This window comes from Oryzias latipes, chromosome 21 (genome assembly GCF_053564925.1).
Source record: "Oryzias latipes strain Hd-rR chromosome 21, Olatipes_Hd-rR_3.1".
NCBI classification, from domain to species: domain Eukaryota; kingdom Metazoa; phylum Chordata; class Actinopteri; order Beloniformes; family Adrianichthyidae; genus Oryzias; species Oryzias latipes.
The window spans coordinates 28681367-28703338 of NC_136257.1; the positions used below are offsets into that span (position 1 = coordinate 28681367).

Below are 21972 nucleotides of genomic sequence, written 5' to 3' on the forward strand. Positions count from 1 at the left end.
CAAGGGAATCTTTTGTTTTCTTGAAACCTTTTTTGTTATTGTTGACAGAAAGACTGGAAAGGGAAATTAAATGCACCCTGTGTTTTATGAGTGCTCTTCCTCTTCTGACACTTTGCCCTCCTAACAAAAGGCAGTGTTTCCTTGACTTTGCAGTTCACTATTTATTTATTTATCATCTGCTCATCACTTCCTGCATCTAGCGTTTTAGCTAATAACCTGGTAATTCCCAAATGAGAAGCTCACCCCCTGTCACACGCCTTTCAACTCTCCATCGAACCCTGACCACCCACCTATGCCAACTAGACACCTGGTTGTGTATTTTTGTTGGAGGATCTGTCACGTATACACAAGTCAACCACATCTAAAGGTCACTGGAGACTGAATGTGTCTTTTGTGGCCAGAGGTGTAATAAATCAAAGCATGCATGTAAAGAATGGCATCATTGTCCTTCACTCCTCACTTTTTGTCCCTCCCCATCAAAAGACACAACGCTTTTAAAATCCAGCAGCGTTCGAGGCAATCGCTGAGTTATCTGGAGAGCGAGTTTTCCAGCGCGTGTCCTGGTGTAGCATAGAAACAGCACGACCTTGCTTGGGCCTGTGCGTCACGTGGAGAACAGCTAAGATAAGAGTCTTGAGAATTCACAATAGTATCAGAGATAAATAAAAATGTAGATGGAGGTGACTGTGATAAGAGGGAGTAAAACTTCTGTCTGTTGTTTTGATAGGAACCCACTGCAATCAGAGAAAGCTGCGAAGACAAAAGTGATAATTATTGTTCAAAACAGTAAGGAAAAAACGTATGGTATGTAGATGTGTATGTTTATAGAACTATAATTATTGTTTAGCCGCAATGCAGAGAACACTTAGACACTAAACCCTGAAGTACATTGTGTTCTCCTGTGAATGCTGCCCAATATTGAGCAACATTAAATATAACAGCCTTGTTAATGTGTCCCAGAAGACGTGGCTGGAAAAAAGATTATGAAGCTTTCCACCAAGGTATAGCACCTGATTCCAAGATGCAACTTTGATGAGACTTTGGTTCATGGAAATTCCTACAATGAAGAAGACTCTAAAGACTGACCTGGATCAGTGTAATAGCAAGAACCTGAAAATGTGGATTTTTCAGCTTCTCAGTTCCTAAAAAGCGTAACTTTATTTTTTCAAAACTATTTAGAAGTGAACATTAACCGTCAGAGACCCAGTCTGGTCACCTTTTTGTTCTATTTTAACAGTGTTCTCAGTGGTCTTTTAATTATGATTATGCCCTTTTGTGTCATTTTCTGTAGGACATAGTTTCTGCAGAGCAGACATAGTTTATTATAAATTCATCTCTGAATCGTGGACGGGGGCCATTGGCTCGGAGAAACCCCTCCCCCCTTTCCCTCCACGTTACTGAGAGCTCTCTGTTTCCACATTCTCCTGTTAGCTTACAGCCCATTAAGGCTGATTTACAGTGGTGCGTCTCTGTTGTGTTGCCACTCCGTTACATTGCGTTGACATAAAAAAATAGAGCATTAATCAGTAGGAATGTTTACATTGCTTCCGTCATGTCTGAGTCTCACGTCCGTCCCAACAATGCAAGTTCTATTTCCAGTCCATTGACGCGTCAATTTCATGGCAAAAAGCTGGAGCAATGGCAGAGGACCAGCTTAAAAGTTTAATTTGTCAGTACAAAAGCACAAGATAATTTATGACACCATAAATGTAAGACAAGGAGCCTGACTGCGTGAGTTTTGGATGAACGAAGAGAGCTGGACAAACTTCTTTACATAGGGGAGGCAGGACAAACCACCATGGACCCGAGACACACGGAGACAACGTAAACTAACTGATGGTCCTCTGAGGTGGCCTCCCCGCAGAAAGCAACAGAGATGCACTGCAGGTGGACCAGTGTAAATTCAGGATTACACCCCCAACTTAACAACAATAACAATGGTGAGCAATATTAGAGCCGTATCGTTTTGAGCCAGATGCCAGATTGAACGAGGAAAACAAAGACATACATGGATCTAGTCGTCTACAAGCAGATGAATCAGAATGGAGTGAAGCAGAGTGCCTCATTTTTGAATTAAGAAATACTCAGAAATGCAATTTTAGGCTTCTTTATTTATGTCCTTACAGATACAGATACATTTATGTCCTCAGATGAAACAATTTTCATCTGAGTGGGTCTTTAATATCTGCTTTTTTAAGACATCTTGTTTTGCTGATGCCATAAGGTATATTTTGGCATATTGACTAAAATATTATAGCAACATTGTACCTCAGTCTTCCACCACAACTGTCTGTCTCCAATCTTGCATTTTTAAGACACCAAGGTCTTCCTGTTAGATCATTGTTTTAGTATTTCATTTAACGTTTATGCCAAATCTACCAAGTGAATCAAAGTTGTAACTTGTGTTTAAACTTTTCGGTGTTTTGAAAGTAATGTGAGACGGCTTTGTGAGGTGACCTGTAAATGTAACTTTTTTTTTCTTAAATAACGATGAAAATTGACACAGATGTCAGCAGAGAAATGCTTATGTATCATGACAGTGACTTTTTTATAAAATTTGCATAAATGTCGCACAACTTTTATGTAAACTTAATCGGATCAGAACCCAGATCCTGCTGGAGTCCGTGTGCAATCTTTGTGCTTTACCACTACAGAGTAAAACAGAGAGAAATGAACACAAATGGACATATTCGCTCAAGCCTTACTCCTAAAGACCCCACAGATGAAAAGAACAAAAGAGAAACATAACTGTTTGGTAATTTGCACAATCTTTTTGAACATCTGAGGTGACACAACCAAATGTTGTGTTTTGATGTCTATTGTGTTGTTATACTGCTAACTGGTCTAAAGCTAGTCAGGCAGCGGTCTGCCCCATTGTCAAGAGTCACAGTATATTTAACATTTCTGCACAAACAAATGCTGAGCATGTCCCACAGAGGCTCGTCAATGACACCATTACCACAATGTCAGCAGAAAGAATTTTTAACCAAGGCCTGCCCTGTACTCTGGATGAATTGTTGGTATGTAATGATGTCCATAAAGTGATTTTTGTCTCACTAGTGCATTCTTCAGCACACTGTAATGCTTTTGTTGAGGGTAAAAAATATTTTTTTTTGTCCAAGTGACGTCTTAAAGACCCACTTCAATGAAAATGGTGTTTTTGGTGTTTTTAACGTGTTGTCGTAGCATTTTTCAGGTGATAGGGGGCATATTTGAAGAAAATTAAGCTTAAATTGCAATATTCAGATTCGATATTCATTCAAATCAGTGCAAATACGGAGCAAAATGCAGTTTGAAAAATATATTATTTTTCATGTAGACAATACGCAGCACGAGCTACAAGCTCCCTGCTCTTCTCCATTCTGATGCATCCACTCGTAGATGACTAGATCCATGTACGCCTTTGTTTTCCTCATCTGAGCTGGAATTTGACTCCAAATTGTACAAGTCTATAGCTCCAAAATTGCTCACTATTTTTGTTGCACCGGTAATGTTAGTTGGGGGTGTGAGGGGCTGTAAGCTAGCGTGTAAACAGAGGGCTCTCAGCAACAGGGAGGGGTTGGGTTGTTCTGTGCCAACGGTCCCGCCCACAATTCAGAGGTGAATTTCTAATGAACTACTGCCGTTCTGCAGAAACTATGTCTTTTGACATAGTCAAATGACAGGTTTTTCGATTTTGGCTAAAAACAGCATCATCATTCTACTGAGAATGCTTTCGAAATAGATTAAAGGATGGTCGGAGTGAGTCTTTAATGTTTAGACAATAGTAATACAAGATATTTGGTGAAATGTTGACTGTTATTGGATATTGTAAAGTTCTATAATATACATCCTAAAGTATTTTTTCTGTAGGAAAGTTAGATGGACAAAATATTTAAGACCCATTCAGAATATCCTTTTCAAACTTCCAATCTAAATTTTGGCTAAGTCATAAATGCATAATCCTGTGTAAAAGCATGACCTTCCTTTCTCTACAGTGGCCACACATGCAAAAGAAATAACGCAACGGCATAAGCCGAAGCACAACGGAAGTGGAACACGATGGAAAAGAGGAACAGACTTATGTACAAAAAATGAATTCAGTTTCAATCTATTCAGTGCTTCTTGAGAGGTAAGTGATATTTGTAATAGATCATGTGTTTTCTTACTAAATACCTTAATTTCTTACTATTATACGTTTGTCTAAAAATGTGAATGAAGCCAGCTATCCACAGTGACATATGCGTCTAACGCTTTTCGTCCAACAAAGCGTATATTAGTAAGAAATTACGTTATTTAGTACAAATATCACGTACCTCTCAAGAAATGCTGAATGGCTTGAAACTGAATTATTTATTTTTTTACAGTAAATAAGTCCTTCTGTTGTATTCCACTTCCGTTGTGGTTTGGTTTATGCCGTTGTGTTGCTTCTTTTGCATGTAGTGTGAGCCGTGTCAGTCAGCGTATTTCTTCCCTGTTGTTTATTTTACCCAAACTGTATTCGTTTAACATAGAAAACATGTCAAATATGGCAATAATACTTATTTTGTAAGGTGTTGCTAGCCACAACAAGATCTGATAACTGTTAAACCAACAAACTTTGACAGAAAGAGCAGAAAAACATAACCCAAGGGACCCTGATCCAAAGAAATGTAGGGTGTAGAAAATATGCACACAAAAAAAAGATAGAATGGGAGGCAAATACTTTTAAATAGCACAGATTCTCATTTCTGGGAAATTCTATAGTCTAGCATCCAGAAATCCCAGGGGTGTAAAAGGGACAAAACCAAGGCGAACCATTAACCTTGTGTTTTATCTATATTTCTGAAAAGGCCTTCTGGGCAGGGTTGCTCAAATGTTTTGCTCCCTTTGCCTCTAAACTGTGCAGCAGAGAATCCTGAAATTCAGACATGTCATTAGCTGACATTCTTTGAGCCTCTTGAACACACAGACTCGTTGCTGGTGCTCAGCAGCAAGAAAGCAGATGTTGTTGCCTTCTAAGGAACTGGTGGCTCTCTGCAGGTTGTGTACTCTGTCCGCCAACCACATCCATCACGTAGCAGCCGAGGCAGAGCAAGAAAATACTGTGGAAATTCCCTGTTATGATAGTGGCTGTTGCTGCTTTCAGGGAAAATACCAAGTTTCCATATCACGATTACTGAAGTTACTTAAAATTAATGTGGCTTATTAAAAAAAAAAAATTCAGTGAGGAAACAAACCAGCTGAAGCGCTGAGGTAATGAAACGCCTATACCTGTACCTGAGGAAACATGTTCCCAAGCTCAATAATAGGGACACGCCCTGAACTGACCTGGAGCTGTAAACACACATCCAAACCCACCTGCCAAGTGTGAGTCATGTACAGTTGTGTGTGTGTGTGTGTGTGTATCTATGGGGAAGGGAATGAGCTCATCCTGTTGATTCCTGTAGCTTCAATCCTCTCTTTGTCTTTCCACGTCTCCTACCTGCCTCTTCCTGCTTCTCCCCTTCTTCACCTGAGTTGCTCCCCTCTGTCTCTCTGCCATTAAGTGAGTGTGTGTGCTTATTTTCCTCTACCCTGTCCTTGTTGTGGTTGCTGCTCTGTCATCAGTTACAGGAAGGGGTGTGTGATTGTGCATCTGTGTTTCAGTGTGTGAGGTGGGTTTTTTTGTTCACCAAGTGCCCAGGTAGACGGGCAGGCCAAATGTGTGTGTTGTATGTGTGTGTTGGTGGGGATTACAGCTGAAGCAGCCAGCGTGAGAAACTAGAGATGCACAAGAAGCGTGAGAACTGTACCTGGGAAACAGCTGGGAATGTTGACTGAACAAGCTGACCATGCATACATTAGAAACGCATGTGTACACCAGCGCGGGCCACTGAGCAACTATTAGTCTTGCATGTGCGAGGGAAAAAGTTGTTTTTGTTTCAAAAATCAGTGTCTTGAAATTTGGAGAAAAGTTTTAGAAATCAGATAATCCAGCTTTCACTAAAGTCCAGTCGTGTTAAGTAAAACTTTAGCTTGACTTCTCTCACATCTGACAGGAGATGGCCGCTCATGTTTTTGTGTGTCCAATCGTTCAGAAGCATGTAAACACGGATGGGAATCAACAGTTTTCACATTCTCCCGTTACACTTGAAAGAGGAAGTTGACTCTTGTTTACAGCAGTTATTGTAATGCCAAATGGATGACACAAGACTGTAAATGTGTCCCAGCGCGCAGGCATGTGCATGTGTGCGAGGGGCAGAGATAAGTGTTGATGAGTGGCTCACACGAGTAGGAAGTGGAATTTGAATAAGTGTCCAACAGTTGAAGGAAAATCAGTTAACGACATGCAATAGCCGTCTCTCCACTCGCTCAGTCTGCACTGTCAGCTGTCATCCATTATCTCTGCTGGATTCTGTTGATACAAAAAAAAAAAACAAAAAAAAAAAGAAAAGAAAAGAAATGCTGAGTGCTTTTGCATGCAGAAGACTGCGCGTTAGAAATATCAGGAAACCGCGTCCGTGCAGTCTGAAAGCAAGTTCTCATGTGACCGGCACAGATGAACCACCCTTAATGCTAACAGCATGTCACAGTCAGCCGCACCATCGAGAAAAATTGAGGGGGGAGGGGGGGACGTCTCCTTAAAAAGAAGCAGGCTTTTAAAATCGTGCACTGCTGTTAATGCGGCGTCCCCTTACAGCTTTCCAGTGGTTCCCCACTTCCTGTGAAGCTCCTACAAGTCCCTGTCCATAAGTGCAATCACTCCCAGGGGGCATCTGGCCTCTTTATGCTTCTCATATGAACCTATAGATCCTCACATGCCCCAACCTCAGCTGACACGTTCAGTCATGTGCAATGATAATATCCAATTCACTGGTTCTTTAAGTCACCGAATGAGGTCATAATGAATTGGTGGTTTCATCATGACTGAACTTGTTTGTTTACTCACATTACATTCACCATGAATAGGATTTTTGTAAAAGCCCTACTGTTATGAAAATTGTTTTTATTAACATGTTCTTGTGGCATTTTTCTCATGATGGAGGACATATATAGATAATCAAGATCAAAACTGCGTTTCTGAGTTTTTCTTAATTCAAATTGCTGTAAAGCAGGAGCAGACGAAAAGATGCCGTTTGAAAAAGCTTAGCTGTTACGTAAAATTCACAATCGGCAGGCAACCCGTTTCCTGCTTTGGTCTATTCTTATGCAGACAAATACATCCATCTACGTCTTTGTTTTCCTCGTCTGAGCTGGTATCTAGCTCCAAATTGTACGGCTGGATAGCTCCAATGTTAAATGCTATTTTTGTTGCACCGGCAATGTTAGTTTGGGGCTTTGATGGGCTGTAAGCTAGTGGGAGAACATGTTAAAAAAAAAGAGGGATGATTACGATCATTCACAATCCCGCCCACAACTCAGGTGAATTTATAATGAACTACTGCTGCTCTGCAGGAATTATGTCTTAGAAAATGATGCAGGTTTTGGATGGATTGATAGCTAAAATGTGGCATAATCAAAAAGACCCCTGGGAACAATTTTATAATAGATCAAAAAATGATCAGAGTGGGACTTTAAAAAACAGATTGTTCTGAGTGGAAGTGTATGAATTGACAAGCGGGGCCACGCCCTCTCTGTTTGTATTATCCCACTAAAACTATGATTTATTTTTATTGCTTTTGTCTGAGCTCAGGTACTGTCTTTTGTATCTATCGTCACACAGCGATAAAGACTTCCCTTTCAGCCAAAACTGCGAAACCGCGGCAGCAAAAAACTTTCCCAAGGCTTTCTCTAAATCCCTTCTTACACATTTTAATGAGATAAAACAGATTTTTAATTAAACTGTGAAAGCAAATCAAGCAAAGGGAAGTGATGGATCGGGTCTAAAGACACATTGTCACGTTTTTGCTCTCTAGGATTCTTTCTTTCACATTGACACTCCAGCTGGGACATCTGTTTAATGGAGGACATCCACCTTCAGGCGATCATTCTGCTTTTTTTTTTTTTTTTGTCAGTCAGCTTGCATATTTTTTGCTATAAAATCCTTTTACCCCTCAGCTCTTCCCCTAAAAGCTATTTAAGTCATATTTGCTCAAATAGTTATTAGTAAAAACGTTCTTTTCTATCTACTGTTAACAAAACCTTAAAATACTAAATTATACTTTTTCTATTTCTTAGTTGTTTTTTTTAAGAACATCCATTTTACCATCACATTTAAGGATGGAAAACTGTTCTTGTATTGTGGTCTTATTCATCCCCTCCCATTACAAGGGGCTGTTTCAAAGTGCTGCTCTAATTGGTTGCTGGGGGTGGGGACACGGAGACACAAAAACAATAACAAGGAGGTGAAGCTGAGACAAATACACCCAATTTTTAATGCGGTCTTTTAAACAAAGAGATTTTTGGAGAAAAAGCTCATCTTTATTCATCTGTTACACCTTTTTCAAATGAAGAAGGGTTGCATTTTAGGAATCTATCCACATTCAACAAAAAGCCAAATCGTCTTTGTTATATGAAAGGGAGGTGTCCACAAGAAAGAGAAAACAGCCACAAAGCTTCCTTAAATATAATTTATTGCATGTGTCTATAAAGAATCAACACAGTCTAAAGCAATGAGCTAATTTTTAAATTATCATTTCTTAGTTAGCGTCACAATGTGCATGATATGAAATATTTACAATGGGAAAAAAAGACACAGCAAGATAAGCCATAGCAGATATCGTAACCTTTAGATGCCAAATAAAAACTTTGAAAATATTATCCAAATGCAAAAAACACAGCTCAAAACACAGAGAGGCTCCGTTAGCAAAAAACAAGCAGAAAAAGGTTTCAAAATTGAAGCAATCAATGTACAAAAAGGAACAAATTGGATTTCAGGTTTAACAAACATTATTAACAGTTTTTCTACATTTGGTACATCTTTGTAAACTAACTTTTAGAGGTGTAAATATTGCATATATGCCTTGTGTTTGTACCTTAATATCAAGAACTCATTGTATCAAGTATAATGTTTTTATCTAATGTTTTTTTTTTGTTTGTCGTTATTTTTTTAGAATCATAGAATTAAAAAAGTCCTCGTAGTGGCATTCTGTTTGCTAAACCATCCCATGATGTTTAAAAAAAAAAAAAAAGAAGCCAAACCTTTCTGGTTAGCATATAACTTAATTAGTGCTCTTGTTGCATTAGAAATGTCACTCAAACACGTATGTACAATACAAACATAAGTTATTTAACTTACCACCCCTCAAAACTTTCTCAGCTTGTGTTCAGATGCTTTTCTCTGTAACACCGCTTTATTTACAGTGTATAGGCAATGTTGAAGTACCTGTGAGTTCAGATAAATTAGGAAATGTTTGTTTATTGGGCTTGTAACTGTGATGTAGTTCTCATTCACTACCTACGGATGTTCCGTTATACAGTCTTTGTGTGTCTAAGATCACGTGATCCACAGCATGTACTACATTCAACGTGTCTTGTGTTACAATCTGGAAAGTTTGTAAATGCGAGATCATGCGGAGGAGGTCATGTGTTCGGGCTGTCGAGCGGCTCGTCAAACCGCCGAGTCCTGCGAGCTCTGTCATGCAGGCGGCGGGCTCTGCAGTGTCAGGTAAGGGGGAGGAGAAAATAAACGACTGTCCAGTTACTCTGTTTGAAAACATTCATGTTCCTGTCGCTGCGGGCAGGCGCTCACAGGTCGAACAGAGGGAGAGACTTGAGTTCATACAGGCCACAGATGGCGCTGCTGCCATGTTTGAATTTGTGACAGCTTTTATCTTTTATTTTTTGGTGCAATGCAACAACAACATCTGAGATTCTGTTAGTACTATTTTAATGTGTATATCAATAAATATATTACTCTGGTCTTTAAATACATCGCCTCGTCATATTTGTGGGATCAAAGGTAACATAATCTCTCAGTCTGCTGCGATGAACATTCAGTCTGTAAATCTTCGATACTGCGTTTTAAAGGTCCGAACTAAGAGTCCATCAGATGGAGGCTGATGGCTGGAGTAAGGCTTTGGATTGATGTTTTTGTTTCTAAGAAAAAAAAAAAAAAGAAGGAAAAAAAACATTCACCTTGGAAAATAAATATTTGTATATATTTATCTTGTGTGACTTGATGCTGAGGTAGGGCTCTTAAAAAAAAAAAAAAAATTGGTATTTTTGATTTTAAATGGTGTTAATATCGTTGACTCTTAGTCCTCTATATAAATTATCACACGTTTCATTCCAAGCATACATACATGATAAATAAATAAATACATGTAATTAGTATGCTCAACAGGGTTTAGTGTGCATGGATGCTGTCCAGGTTTGGTTCACAGGTTTTTCAGGTGAGAAGATCTGGCATCTGCAGGCTGAAGCCATGAACCTGTTGAAATGGTAAGAATATACTGCAGAAGTATTCGAAGGCCTATAAAATACCTAGTCAACCGTCAAGTGTTTAAGGTAATTGTCCATTTAAGGTTTTTGTTTTCTTTTAATCTAGTACTACAGCAGCAATGGCACCTGAGTGTTTGGGTGCCGAGAAAGAGGAGGGAAGATTTGGGGCAAGGGTCAAGTGTCTGTGTTTCCATGGTGACCGCTGTCCCCATGACCCCTGGAGGCAGTGAAGAGGTCAAGGGACATCGACTGCAACGCAGAGTCCAGCTGTCGCCGTGTCGACCCCGTCATCTGGCTGCACCCAAATCCCACTTTCGCAAGACAAGAGGGACGAGGAGGGGAGGATGAGGGGTCGGAAGACCCATCAAGTCTTCATTCTGGAAGAAGAAGACGAAACAACATTCATAAAGCTCGGTTAATTTGTTTAAACACAAAAGTAAAGGATCACAATAATTAATTTAGCAGCAAATATTCTCTTTAAAAACTAATCTAAGGCTTATTCACGATATCTTACTTACTCTACAAGTACATTTTATACCATTTAGTGAGGTATTTATATCATTGGGTTAACAATCAGGTTTCCAGCTTAGTTTTACACCTCTCCGGGAGCGTAAACATCACAACCCCCTAACATGTATTTGCAGTTTTTCCATTTTAGGCTATGCCGGTATTCAAAGAGCTTGCATTGTTATCGCATTGGTTCAATAACAATTCGGAAAGTGCAACTTTTGTTTATTTTCAGATACTGAATCCTTGCTTGCAGACTAGTATAGAGCCCCAACCTATGTACGGAAAAGACATTGTTGGAATTTTTTTTTTGGTGTTAGCTTTCTCCATACATGATCTTTTCCTCGTAACAACAGCTCCAGCTAAAAACAAAGAATTAACAAGAGCCTCTAACACCACATATTTTTATTAAAGAACTACAATTGCTACCCTGAGCTACATTCATATTCCCATACAAAATAAACTTTAGCTACAGATAAAGGCACAACAACTAAGCAAATCAGTTATTGTCAATTGCTTTAAAAAAAAAAAGACATTCCAGTCCAGTAGCTACTAATATTGTTGGCATCCCCCATACCTCATCTCTTTGCCACAATAGCTCCAGCTAAAACAAAGGAATTAACAAAAGCCGGTTCCACCACGTTTTTAGCAAAGAATTTCAATTGTCACCTTTAGCTAGATCATTGCCATATGAAGTAAGCTTTAGCCAAAACAAACAAAATACAAGTTTATTAAAGTTACTGCACAAAAACACAGCAGCCACATGCAGTTGTGGTCAATTACTCTTAAAAAAATCATTTTGTTGCATGAGCTGCTAAAGTTGTTAGCATCCCCCATATATTATCTTTCCTTTGCCACAACAGTTCCAGCTACAACAAAGGAATAAAGAAGAGTCTGTACCACATGTTTAGTATACAATGGTTATACAAAACTACAGTTGTTACCCTTAGCTACATTAGCATGTCCATATGGAGTATGCTTCAACACAAAAACATGTTTATTGAAGCTAAGGCACAAAACAAAGCGACTCAGTTTTTGTAAACTGCTAAAAAAAAAAGTGCTCTGTTGCAAAGCCGCCTTCAGAATGCTGCGCTGACCCCCACTACCATCTGCATGCTTGTGAGGTTTCATTTGCATGCACAGCTATCAAGTGGGAGCGGAAGTCTTGGCTGCCTGTCATAAACACACAAACACAGAGGTTGAGTTGCTTCCTTTTCTCGCCGTCTCCTCACGTCCTTCCAGGCTGCAAACAAGAGCCGTTTTCACAAAGCCGGATCTGATCATCAGTCTCTCAAACAAACTGTTCATTCAGAATCCTCACTTCACCCCCACCCATTCCTCCCCTTCCTCAGCCATTCCCACCATCAACACACACATGCACACTTCTTTTACATATACTCTCTGCTAATGAAAGTTTGATGTTCGTTCCAAAGTTTTGAATTTCTTTCAGAAGTACTCTTAAGCTGCCCTGACGTGTCTAAAATGTAAAAACATTAGCCTGCAGAGGCCAATTGGATGATAGAGCAACAGATTTGACTCCTGTGAGCTGCCACCGCCTCCTCATCTTCATTAGAGACTGAGGAAAACAGGACCACGAGGGTGGGTCGCTGTGGAAAAACCACAGTAACAGACTGAACCTGACAGAGAAGAACGGGAATGCAGTGAAGTCATGCGACCGGCAGACCATAACAACCCAATGTCTGAGGGTGTATGTGTGTTACTGGAGGCAGCAAGCGGCATGCAGAGGCAGGGCGGGAATGACTGAGATCTTCTGGGAAGGAACATGAATCACCTAAAAGCTTGGATCAGCAACCAGGTGTAGCCATGAACATAAACTGAAGCATCGCTTCCTTTTTTGTTTTTAATGAACAATGCAGCTAGGAGGCAATGAGGCGTACTGGGACCGGCCACACACAATGCTATTCAAACAAGAGCTGATAGGAGAAAAGTCTGGGTGGGCAGGAAGATTTGGGGAGGGGGATTTCACTGAGAGGAGGGGACAGAGGTCCAACAGAGGAATGAACCCAATGGCCTCCACCCCTCCTCTGTTTGGAGCAGCATGCACACACACCCCTGCCCCTCCCCGCTACCCACCGTCTGGGCCCCTGTTCAAATGCACACACAAACTCTAACACACACATAGAGGCCCTGTTAGTTATTTATTTAGTCTCAAATGCTAAAATTAGACTTACTCCACAGTTTTGCCTTATCAGCCCCCTCTTCAGATGTAAACAAGTCCCTGTTTTTGTGCAGACGCACTGCTGGTTAAAATTTCGGGTTTTTTTTAGGGGGCAACAAAAGTGTTCCAACATACCAGCAAAACAGGAGGAAAAATGTATTATTGGTGTGCTGGCAGTGGACAGAGAGATCAGCAAGCTCAGATCTGCTCTATTGACATTCCTGCCTGACTCCTCCCTAAACTACAGCAGTGCTCCACCAAACAAACAGTGGCGATACCTCTGACCTCCCACGCCTGTCAGACCAACAAAACAAAAACAACTGCACTGAACCTTCATGCTGACTCATCATTTCAATCAATCAAATGAAGAAAATGTTGTTTGGGGATTCACTGTTTCTAAGCTGTTCTTTAACAGCTAAAAACAACAATTCAGTCACATGGGGGGGACCAAAGTTTGATTGGCACGAGCGACAAATACTTTATTGTCAGATCAGAGTAGTTTTAAATGAGAATTCAGTTATGATAAAATGGTGGTTTTGGTGTTTCAAATATGTTAGTGTGTCATTTATTTGATGATGAACGACATGTCTTAAGAAAATTAAGATATAATTTTCATTTCTGAGTTTTTCGTCATTCAAATTGTTGAGAATCGGGAACCGATGAAAAAATGCCATTTGAAAAAAAGTTTGTATTTGTGACCGAAAATACGCTGGGTGGGTTACAAGCTCCCTGCTCCACTTGGTTGTGAAGCATCTGCTTGTGGACAACTAGATCCATGTACGTCTTTGTTTTCCTCGCATCTGAAGAGCATGTGTGTAAACAGAGAGCTCTCGGCAACGGGGAGAGGAAGTGGGGTTGCTCTCCTCCAATAGTCCCTCCCACAACTGTGAGAATTTCTAGTGAAGTACAGTCGCTCTGCAGAAACTGTCCTAAAAATGACAGTTTTTTTTTTTTTTATTTAGGCTAAAAATGACAATCACACCACTAGGAACATTTCTGAAATAGATGAATAGATGCATTTTTATTCCCCTATTGCGCAATATACCTATTAGTTGGCTTCAAACACCTGAAACTTTATTAAGTAATAAATCCTTTCAATTTCTACTACCTAATACTCTGCTTATCTAAACAAAAGTCAGAAAAGCAGTAATTCAATGATGGGTTTTAAAAGAGGAAGTGCCTTCTGATGAGTGCAAAATCAGCTAAATGCCATAAAACTGACAGTTTACAACTTGTGTGTATAATTATTACAGTGAGCGTTCACTCAGGCCGCAGAACACAGGCTTTCCTTTGCCTTTTGAAAAACAGGCTGCTGAACAATGTCTAATCCTGAAGTGAATGTAATCCTTCTTACCTTTAAGCTAAACTGAGGATAGAGGAAGTTAACTTTGTTTTTATCTTGTGCTGGAACATCCCGCCCTACTTTGCTCAAAGAGTTATGTATCAGGCAGCCTAGAGCAATGTGTACGTGTGTCTGCAGGGAGGGGCGGGGGGGGTTCAAAACAGGTGAGGAGAGACACCGCGTTCCTCCAAATACTACGTGCATGTTTTATTTTTTAAGCAGGTGTTTTCCACGCAGACCGTGAAGACTTGACTCCAACAGGAAGATTGATACGTGGGCAAATACTGAAGGCTTTCAATTTGCATGGACGTAAAACTATTCACACATTAAAAGCGGCTAAACCCGTTAAAAAGCAAAAGGAACAAAGATCCGGAGGAGAAGGTGTGTGCTTGTGTCGGAAGGACAAACTCGTCACGTGATTTCTGAAAAACAGAAACCAGTGTCTAAAGACAGGCGGGGGTGGGGGGGAATGGGGGAGGAGGACGTGCAAGAGGAGAGGGGGGAGGAGACATTGGAGTTGTATTCTTGAAATTGCTTAACCACGCCCTCCACCTTCTCCCCGTTGTTGTGGTGGCAGATGGTGGCCAGTCATTGCCGTATTGTCACTCTCCTCTGAGGGGCCAGATAACCAGTGAGCACTGCTTGGCAGGGCAGGTGCAGAAACCCCTGACCCCCCCCCAATGAACCCTCCACCATCTGCTGATGGCTGTATATATGTACGCACATGGCAGAAGCACTCAGAGTTAAAATGTGTATATTTGTCTCAGAGGGGATTGGCAGTCAGGCCCCACAAATGAGGGACACAATCTATTTTTTTCTTCTGTCGGCTGCACTTTTAATCACACAGAAATGGGTAATGATGATTTTAAAGGAGCTTTTGAAAGGCAAACTTAAAGGTTTTTTTTATGTTTTGAAGTCCCACTCAAATCATCTGTAAAAGCGTTCCCAGTGGTCTTTAAATTCTGATTATGCAGTTTTTCACCAAAATCAAAAAACCTGTGTCGTTTCCTGCAATATGGAAGTCAGTCCATATTTCTGAGAGAGTTCATCAGAAATTCACCTCAGTGTTGTGCGGTAGGACTGTTAGCGTGGAGTAAGCCTCCCCTGACTTCCTATCATCCCTTTGTTTACAATATCTTCCGCTAGCTTACGGCCCCTCAAACCCCTTCCAAGCAATACCGGTGCAACAAAAATGGCACGTAATATTTGAGCTTTCCAGCTGTACCGTTTTGAACCAGATACCAGCTCGGACAAGGAAAACCAAGACATACACGGGTTTATTTGTCTGCAATTGGATGGATTTCTATAGAATGGAACAAGGAGGTCTGATCTTCTGGTTGTATTTTGTACCTGGAAACTACAATCTTTTTCTAACTGCATTTTTTCGTCTGTTTCTGATTCGCCACGATTTGAATAAAGAAATGCTTATTTTTCTTTGTCTTTCTTTGTCCTCCAGCATGAGAAAAAGTCGATAATAAAATATTAAAACACCAAAACGTGATTTTCATTAAAGTGGGTCCTTAAGAGTATCACTAACAACAAGGTTAATACACCATACTTTAAGATATACTAGGCTGGTTGTTTGCTGCTATCCATGTCCAACTTATCAAGTAACTGGATCAAACAATTACAGGTTCTGATTAACTCAACACTCCTGATCCAGGTAATCTGTGGCAAGTAATGCAGGGGTAGTTGAGAATACAGCAATATGGTAGAGCTACATATTTAAGCATTGTGATTGTTGAGGCTGTGGGTATTGGGTCATAGTAGCACAACCTGGCTGTACAGTTTCAGCATCCACCTGATTATAGGACAGGAGCAACAAATACTTTATCCTCAGATCAGAGTGCCTTTAGATGCAAAACAGGTATTGTCCTGATGTACGTGACGGAATAGATGGAATGTACACAGTGTTCACAATAGGACTGTAAGAGAATGTGGCAAAGCCTGTCACCTTTTAGTAAACAGACGTGCCCTCCTTTTTCTATCACCTCAAGAGAAACAACATCTTGGCACTTTTATCTCCATTTCTAATCTGGCTGTAAGTGAGATTCAAAACAACTCATCCATCCGTCATTTGTGTCCTTTCACCTTCCCATTTCCTTTCCTATCATGTATCTGCAGACAAATGTCTCCACATGAAGCCAACATGAGTACTTAATGACAATTACCCAAGTTGTCAACAGGAAATAAGAGTCCAAAATGTCTGCGCCTTGCTAAACTCAGACATCTCCAAACAAAAGATCTATGGACGGCAGCTCTTGTGAAACAAACATTCAATTGGCCTGTTTGTGAAGTTGTTCTCAGAGGGGGGGGGGGGAAAGAGAAGAGTCTCCCCATCCCCCCTTCAGAGTCCATCCCACCAGATTAGAAAAACAAGTGAGCATTCACCTCTCCCAGCAACCTTTGCACACCGCCTGCATTCCAGTCCTGAAACCCAGTACCTGACAATTGATAAACAACTGACTCACTTGTTTTTCTGGGGAACCTGATGACTTGTACCAAGCTAAAAACTGACTGTGCTCACAAGATTCAGCTAAGACACAGACAACTTGGTTGTGAAAGCACAAACACTAATTAAACTCTTGTATTTCACCATCCGGAACACAGCCTTCTGGCTCACAATGATCCCGACACTGTATTTTCTTTTCAAGCAACAGCAACTTCTGACATGCCCCTGCCAGGTCATCCATTTATTTGAATAATCCCTGCCATTTACAGTTGCATGAAAAGCCCCCGCCGCACCACACAGGCAAAATTAGGTGAAAGGTAATTTTGATGGCAGCTATTCACTCCAGCTAGTCACATGGATTTTACTGCCAACAGACATATACCACCTTGTACATGGTAAAAAAAGTCCTCATTTTTTGTATGTTTATTGTTTAAATGTTTAGTTTCTTTAGCTGTTCTGCCTGTTTTTAATAAAGGCAGCAGTAGAGTTAAGTGCGTCATCGAATCAGCTTAGTTTTTTCTCTTTTTTCTTTTCTTTATACTGACGTGGAACTAAACTGCGTCACTGAGAGAGATCAGAGCAGACCATTCACACAAACAGACAACAGCAGCATCCACTAGAGAAATCGCAAACATGGACAGCCATTTCAAAATAAGCTAATTGGCAAAACTTTACATGCTTTTATTTAGAGGGGAAGCTGGCTTTCTTCAGCTCATCTGTGCAGCTCAAGCCTGATGAAAGACTTTCTCAGCATCACACAACCTTGAGATTTTTCGGAGTTGTGAGTGTGACTAGTAGGTGGCTAATCCTATCTAAACATCACAGTCCGCACCCAACAGCTATGTTAATAACCAGTGTACTCCTCTCAGCTCCTGAAGCCTGTGTTTACATATCAGCATGTTGGTAATGTCAAAGTAAAACAGATGAAGCTAACGGATAAGGTCACTACATTGCATTTCACAACACTGCAGCTGTTTTCTGAGAACAGCAGAGAGGCTCTGTCTCAATGATGTGACCATAAAAGAGCTGTCAAAGTATATAATAAAGGTTCTTAGCGGCTCTTAAACATTTGTATGTTGTTACAACTTTGTGAAAGAAGGAATTCAGTCGTTTTGCAAACAGTCTCAGCAGAGACTGAAATGTTACTCAATCAGAATAGTGGTGACCATGAAAACTAACCTTTCACAGCAGCAGCAGTAGTTTCCTTGAATCCCATGCTGGCATAGGGGCTACTGTTGAAGCCATTCAGACTCCCCTTGCAGCAACAGGATGCCTTGAACCTCAAGAGTTCATCACAGTCTCCTAACCTGCATGCCCCAATATTCCCCTCCATCAAATTTAAGGCAATGTAGTTAAGTCCATTTTGATAACCGGCTGACGTTTCCCTGCACATCGGACTTGCGGTTTCCTCTCCGGGCTCGTCAGAACTGCAAACCGTGCGGGACACGTTTTCCACAGAGGCTGAGCTGTGCCGTTTGGTGTCGTGAGCAAATGAAGGACACACAGGCGTCACAGTGGTAGTGGAGGAAAAAGTCTCTGAGCTGTGGCGCCGACGTCCTTGCGGGTCGGCCCGGATCACTTTTGCCCCCTTGTCTGGATCCACGATTGTGACAGCTAACGAAGGACCCCCAAGGAGAAAAGAGTCCACGGGCACAGAGGGTCTCACATCCACTATGCTGCTCTCAAGGCTGAGTCTTTTGACACAAGCAGTGGGGCTTGTGGGGAGGGGTGCAGCATCAGGTAAAGGGGCAGAAGAACCAAAGGTCATCTCAGCATATTCGTCTTTGACAGGAGTAGGCAGACATTCAGTTTCTTTCTCGCCTTTTTCCAATATCTTTTCCTCCTCCTGCTTCACTCCTTTTGGGTCCTGCTTGACGCTCACCTGCCTGGAGCAAGTCAAGCCATCAGGTGCAGCAAGACATTCCTCCAATATGGCTGTGTGTGAACCCAGCTGAACCGGGGAGCTGACATCAATGTTGGCATAGTCTGAGAGTGGGGTAGAGCCCTTTTCAGCACACTCGGATGCAGAGTGTGCCTTTGACATATGAGTAGCGCTACCAAAATCTATATTGATGTACTCTCCGGGGCTGCGTGGCTCTGAGGGAAGGGGATGCTCGCTCATGCATGGTAAAGTTCTGAGGGACTCCAGAGCCAGGCGGGTGGGCCGGCACACCCTGCCGCGGTGCACCAGACCCCCATCTGGTCGGGACAGTCTGAGAGGAGATGGAACACTGGAAAAAGTGGTTGATATGCTGCTGGGCACACATTCACCTGGAGAGATGGGACAGTAGTTAGGCTCCTCCTCAGTACGTTTTCTCTGTAAACTCATTAGCACATATTGGTCCGAGTCGGTGGATCCGTTGTGCTGCACTATGCTTTTGAGTGTTCTGGGTAGAGAGCTGTACGAAAGTGGGTGTCTGTGCTGCAAGTTGGGGTCTCCCGAGGGACTGAGAATATAGTCCGGAGGTGTCAGAGACACCAGCGTGTCAACAGGAGACATATACAGGTACTCCCCGTGATTAGGTTTTCCATCACTGCTTTCTAGTGACATTTTGTTTCCACACCACATCGGCATGTAGCCACTGTCCTCCAGAGAAACGCTCCCAGGAGAGTCTGTGCGTGGGGCCAGCCCTGTAGTGGAGGAGTGGCAGCGAGGGTTGATGATCTGCTTGGGAGCAGAGACGCACATGGAGCTCATGGGCATGTACGGCTCCTCCCTGGAACCGGGTGTTTGAGGGGCAACGCCTGGCATCATGGGCATGTAGCCATTGTCAATATGGAGGCCATTGGAGCTGATGTGAACATCTCTGTAATCCTCAAGTCTGCTTCCCTTAGGAGAGGCTGTGTGGCATCTCAGAGAGGACTGACTTCCACTGGTGTATGTGGCCCTCATGAGCGTGTACTCATCCAGGGAGGCTGATGACACTTGAGGGGGGCGCCTTGGCTGACGGGGAGTTGTAAGAGAGTATGTGCGCTTTCGGTATGCTTTGTCCAGCTCTGATAACCGCCGGCAGCTCTGTCGCTCCATCACCATGTAACCATCCAGCTCACTGCCATCTCTGGAGGGAGGAGTGTCTGCTTTGAGAGACTCTGGGGTGTTGCTGCGGAGGGTGAGGGGTAACCTGAGGTCTCGTGCGTCTGCAGGGCTTGAACCATACTCTTCACATGATATGAAACCTGCATCGCTGGGGGAGCCTGAGAAGGATGCACTGCAGCTGGAGGGGCGGGGGGCGATGCAGTCTGAACAGGAGGAGATGTTTCCTGAACAATTGGTGGCGACAGGGGGAGAAGGTGACAGGGGCATGGATATGGACTTACTGTGCAGCAGGGAGGAGGAGTGGTTGGTCAAAGAGGGTCGGGCGGTGATGGTGTGGGATCTGCATAGGAGGCTCCTGTGCACCCCGGGGCTGAGGGGGCTCCCGGTGGCGGACACTGGGCGTGTCATGGTGCCATCGCCCTCGCTGGCCGTGCGTATTCGACAGGAGGAGCATTTGCTGACAGGAGAGGTGGCCGCCATGCTGTCAGTGCGCGACCGGCGGGGAAGCCCCGTTTGGCTCGGGGGGAGGTTGTTCAAGTGCCTTCGTGTGGGAACAGAGATGGGATTTGTCCCAGACGATTGGCTCTTGCTGCGAGGGCGGAACTCCGACAGCTCCTTCATGGCTTTCATGGCTTCCAGGATGGTTTCGTGGATACTCTGCGCCACCACGGAGTCATCCGCCTGCATCCACAGCTCCCCCGGCCCGGTGGCGGCCGACCGGCCAACTTCAATGAAGAAGAAGCTGTCAGAGTGGCCGCACCTCCGGATGTTCATCAGCTGTAGATTGACTGAGGCGACATCCGAGTTGAGCTTGAGGAAGCTAATAGTCCGGCTGGAGAGACAGAGCCGGTAGACGCCGGTCATGTTCCTGCTCTGCCCCAGGCCTCTGGATTTCAGGTTGACTTGCCAAACCTCCTTGTAGGCGGCGGCCACCGGCGTGATCAGCCCGTAGCTCGCCTCGTCGAAGCCAACCAGCGAGGACGTGGAGTTGGACGCGGAGCCGTCGCACGCTTTCCCCTCGGCCATCAGATCCGTGAGCGCGCGGTACCAGCTCTCCTGCTCCTGCTCGTTCTCCGCCGCCACCGCGAAGTACTCGTCCTTGGTGTACAGCGCGACGAGGTGCTTGTTTTTGGCGTCCGCTCTCTTGCTGATGTTGAGGCAGCAGTCCAGAGCGATGGCTCTCTTCGCCGCCGATTTGTTTTTCCATTTCTTCTCGCTCTCGTAGTACTCCAGGCGGGCGGGGAAGCCCTCGCTCGGCTCCCTCAGCACGAAAAAGCGCTTGTGTCCGTGTTTCTGCTTCTTCAAGTATCCGCATTTCTTGACGCCGCTGCTCGTGTTACTGATCAATATCGACTGATCGCCTGCGTGAGGCGGACTCGCCATTCTCGTGTCGGTTTTCCAAATCCAGACGCTTCGCGTCCTGCCTTCACTGGAGTTGTTGGAGAAACGCTGCGCTTTCCTGGAATCCGCGCTCTTTCTTTTTTCCCCCGGAGCTGACTGTACGTTCGTCTTCTCCCTCAGCTCAGCAATAAATAACACATGTCTGCTGGTGTGCCGACTGAAGAGGGAGAGAAACAACGCGTGTCGATCTACACATTCTGCTCTGGTTGAAAAAAAAAAGGAACGGAAAGGAGAAGAAAAAAATACGCACGCCGACTGTGGGCGGTGCGCGTTAGACTCATTGGGCTTATTGGTGGAATCGGGATGAATGCTGGAGTGAGACAACCCCGTTCATAGGAGAGGGAGGAGGAAAAAGCCCTCCTACTATCACTCTGCCCTCTTCCGACTCATTTTAGCGTAGTCAGTCAGGACTGCAGCTTTATTTATAGCATCTTTGGTCCCATGATCCATCATTTGGCTTCTGTGGAGAATTTTAGCAGGATATAGCCCTAAATAGCTTCCCAATTGAAATGTTCCCGACCTACAAAGCTTTTATTTAAGGCGCTTGGGTGGGTTATAAAACCAGTTATCTGAATGCAAACTCAGATCAAAGGAGCTAAGCATAGAAATGACTCTATCCAGTCGATCTTTTTTCATAATTTTCCTTTTAAATACTGTTTCTAAAAATAAATAAGGGTAGAGGAAGGAGGTCGATTCCAGTCCTTGCATTCATGCTGGTAAACAAGCATCAC

General features: G+C 43.0%; 1 protein-coding gene across 1 annotated transcript; it reads right to left on the reverse strand.

The window, feature by feature from the left end:
- Positions 1–8496: 8496 nt before the first annotated feature.
- On the reverse strand, positions 8497–21523 carry irs2b (insulin receptor substrate 2b). Its single transcript, XM_004082003.5, has 2 exons — positions 17983–21523; positions 8497–10700 (listed from the first exon to the last, which is right to left on the reverse strand). Exons 1-2 carry the CDS (start codon positions 21221–21223, stop codon positions 10696–10698), a joined length of 3246 nt encoding a protein of 1081 aa, XP_004082051.2. The 5' UTR covers positions 21224–21523; the 3' UTR covers positions 8497–10695.
- Between the last annotated feature and the right edge of the window lie 449 nt (positions 21524–21972).

What these genes read in the sequence shown, in the direction of transcription:
- irs2b (XM_004082003.5), bottom strand. Translation starts at nt 21,223, where the DNA reads ATGGCGAGTCCGCCTCACGCAGGCGATCAGTCGATATTGATCAGTAAC.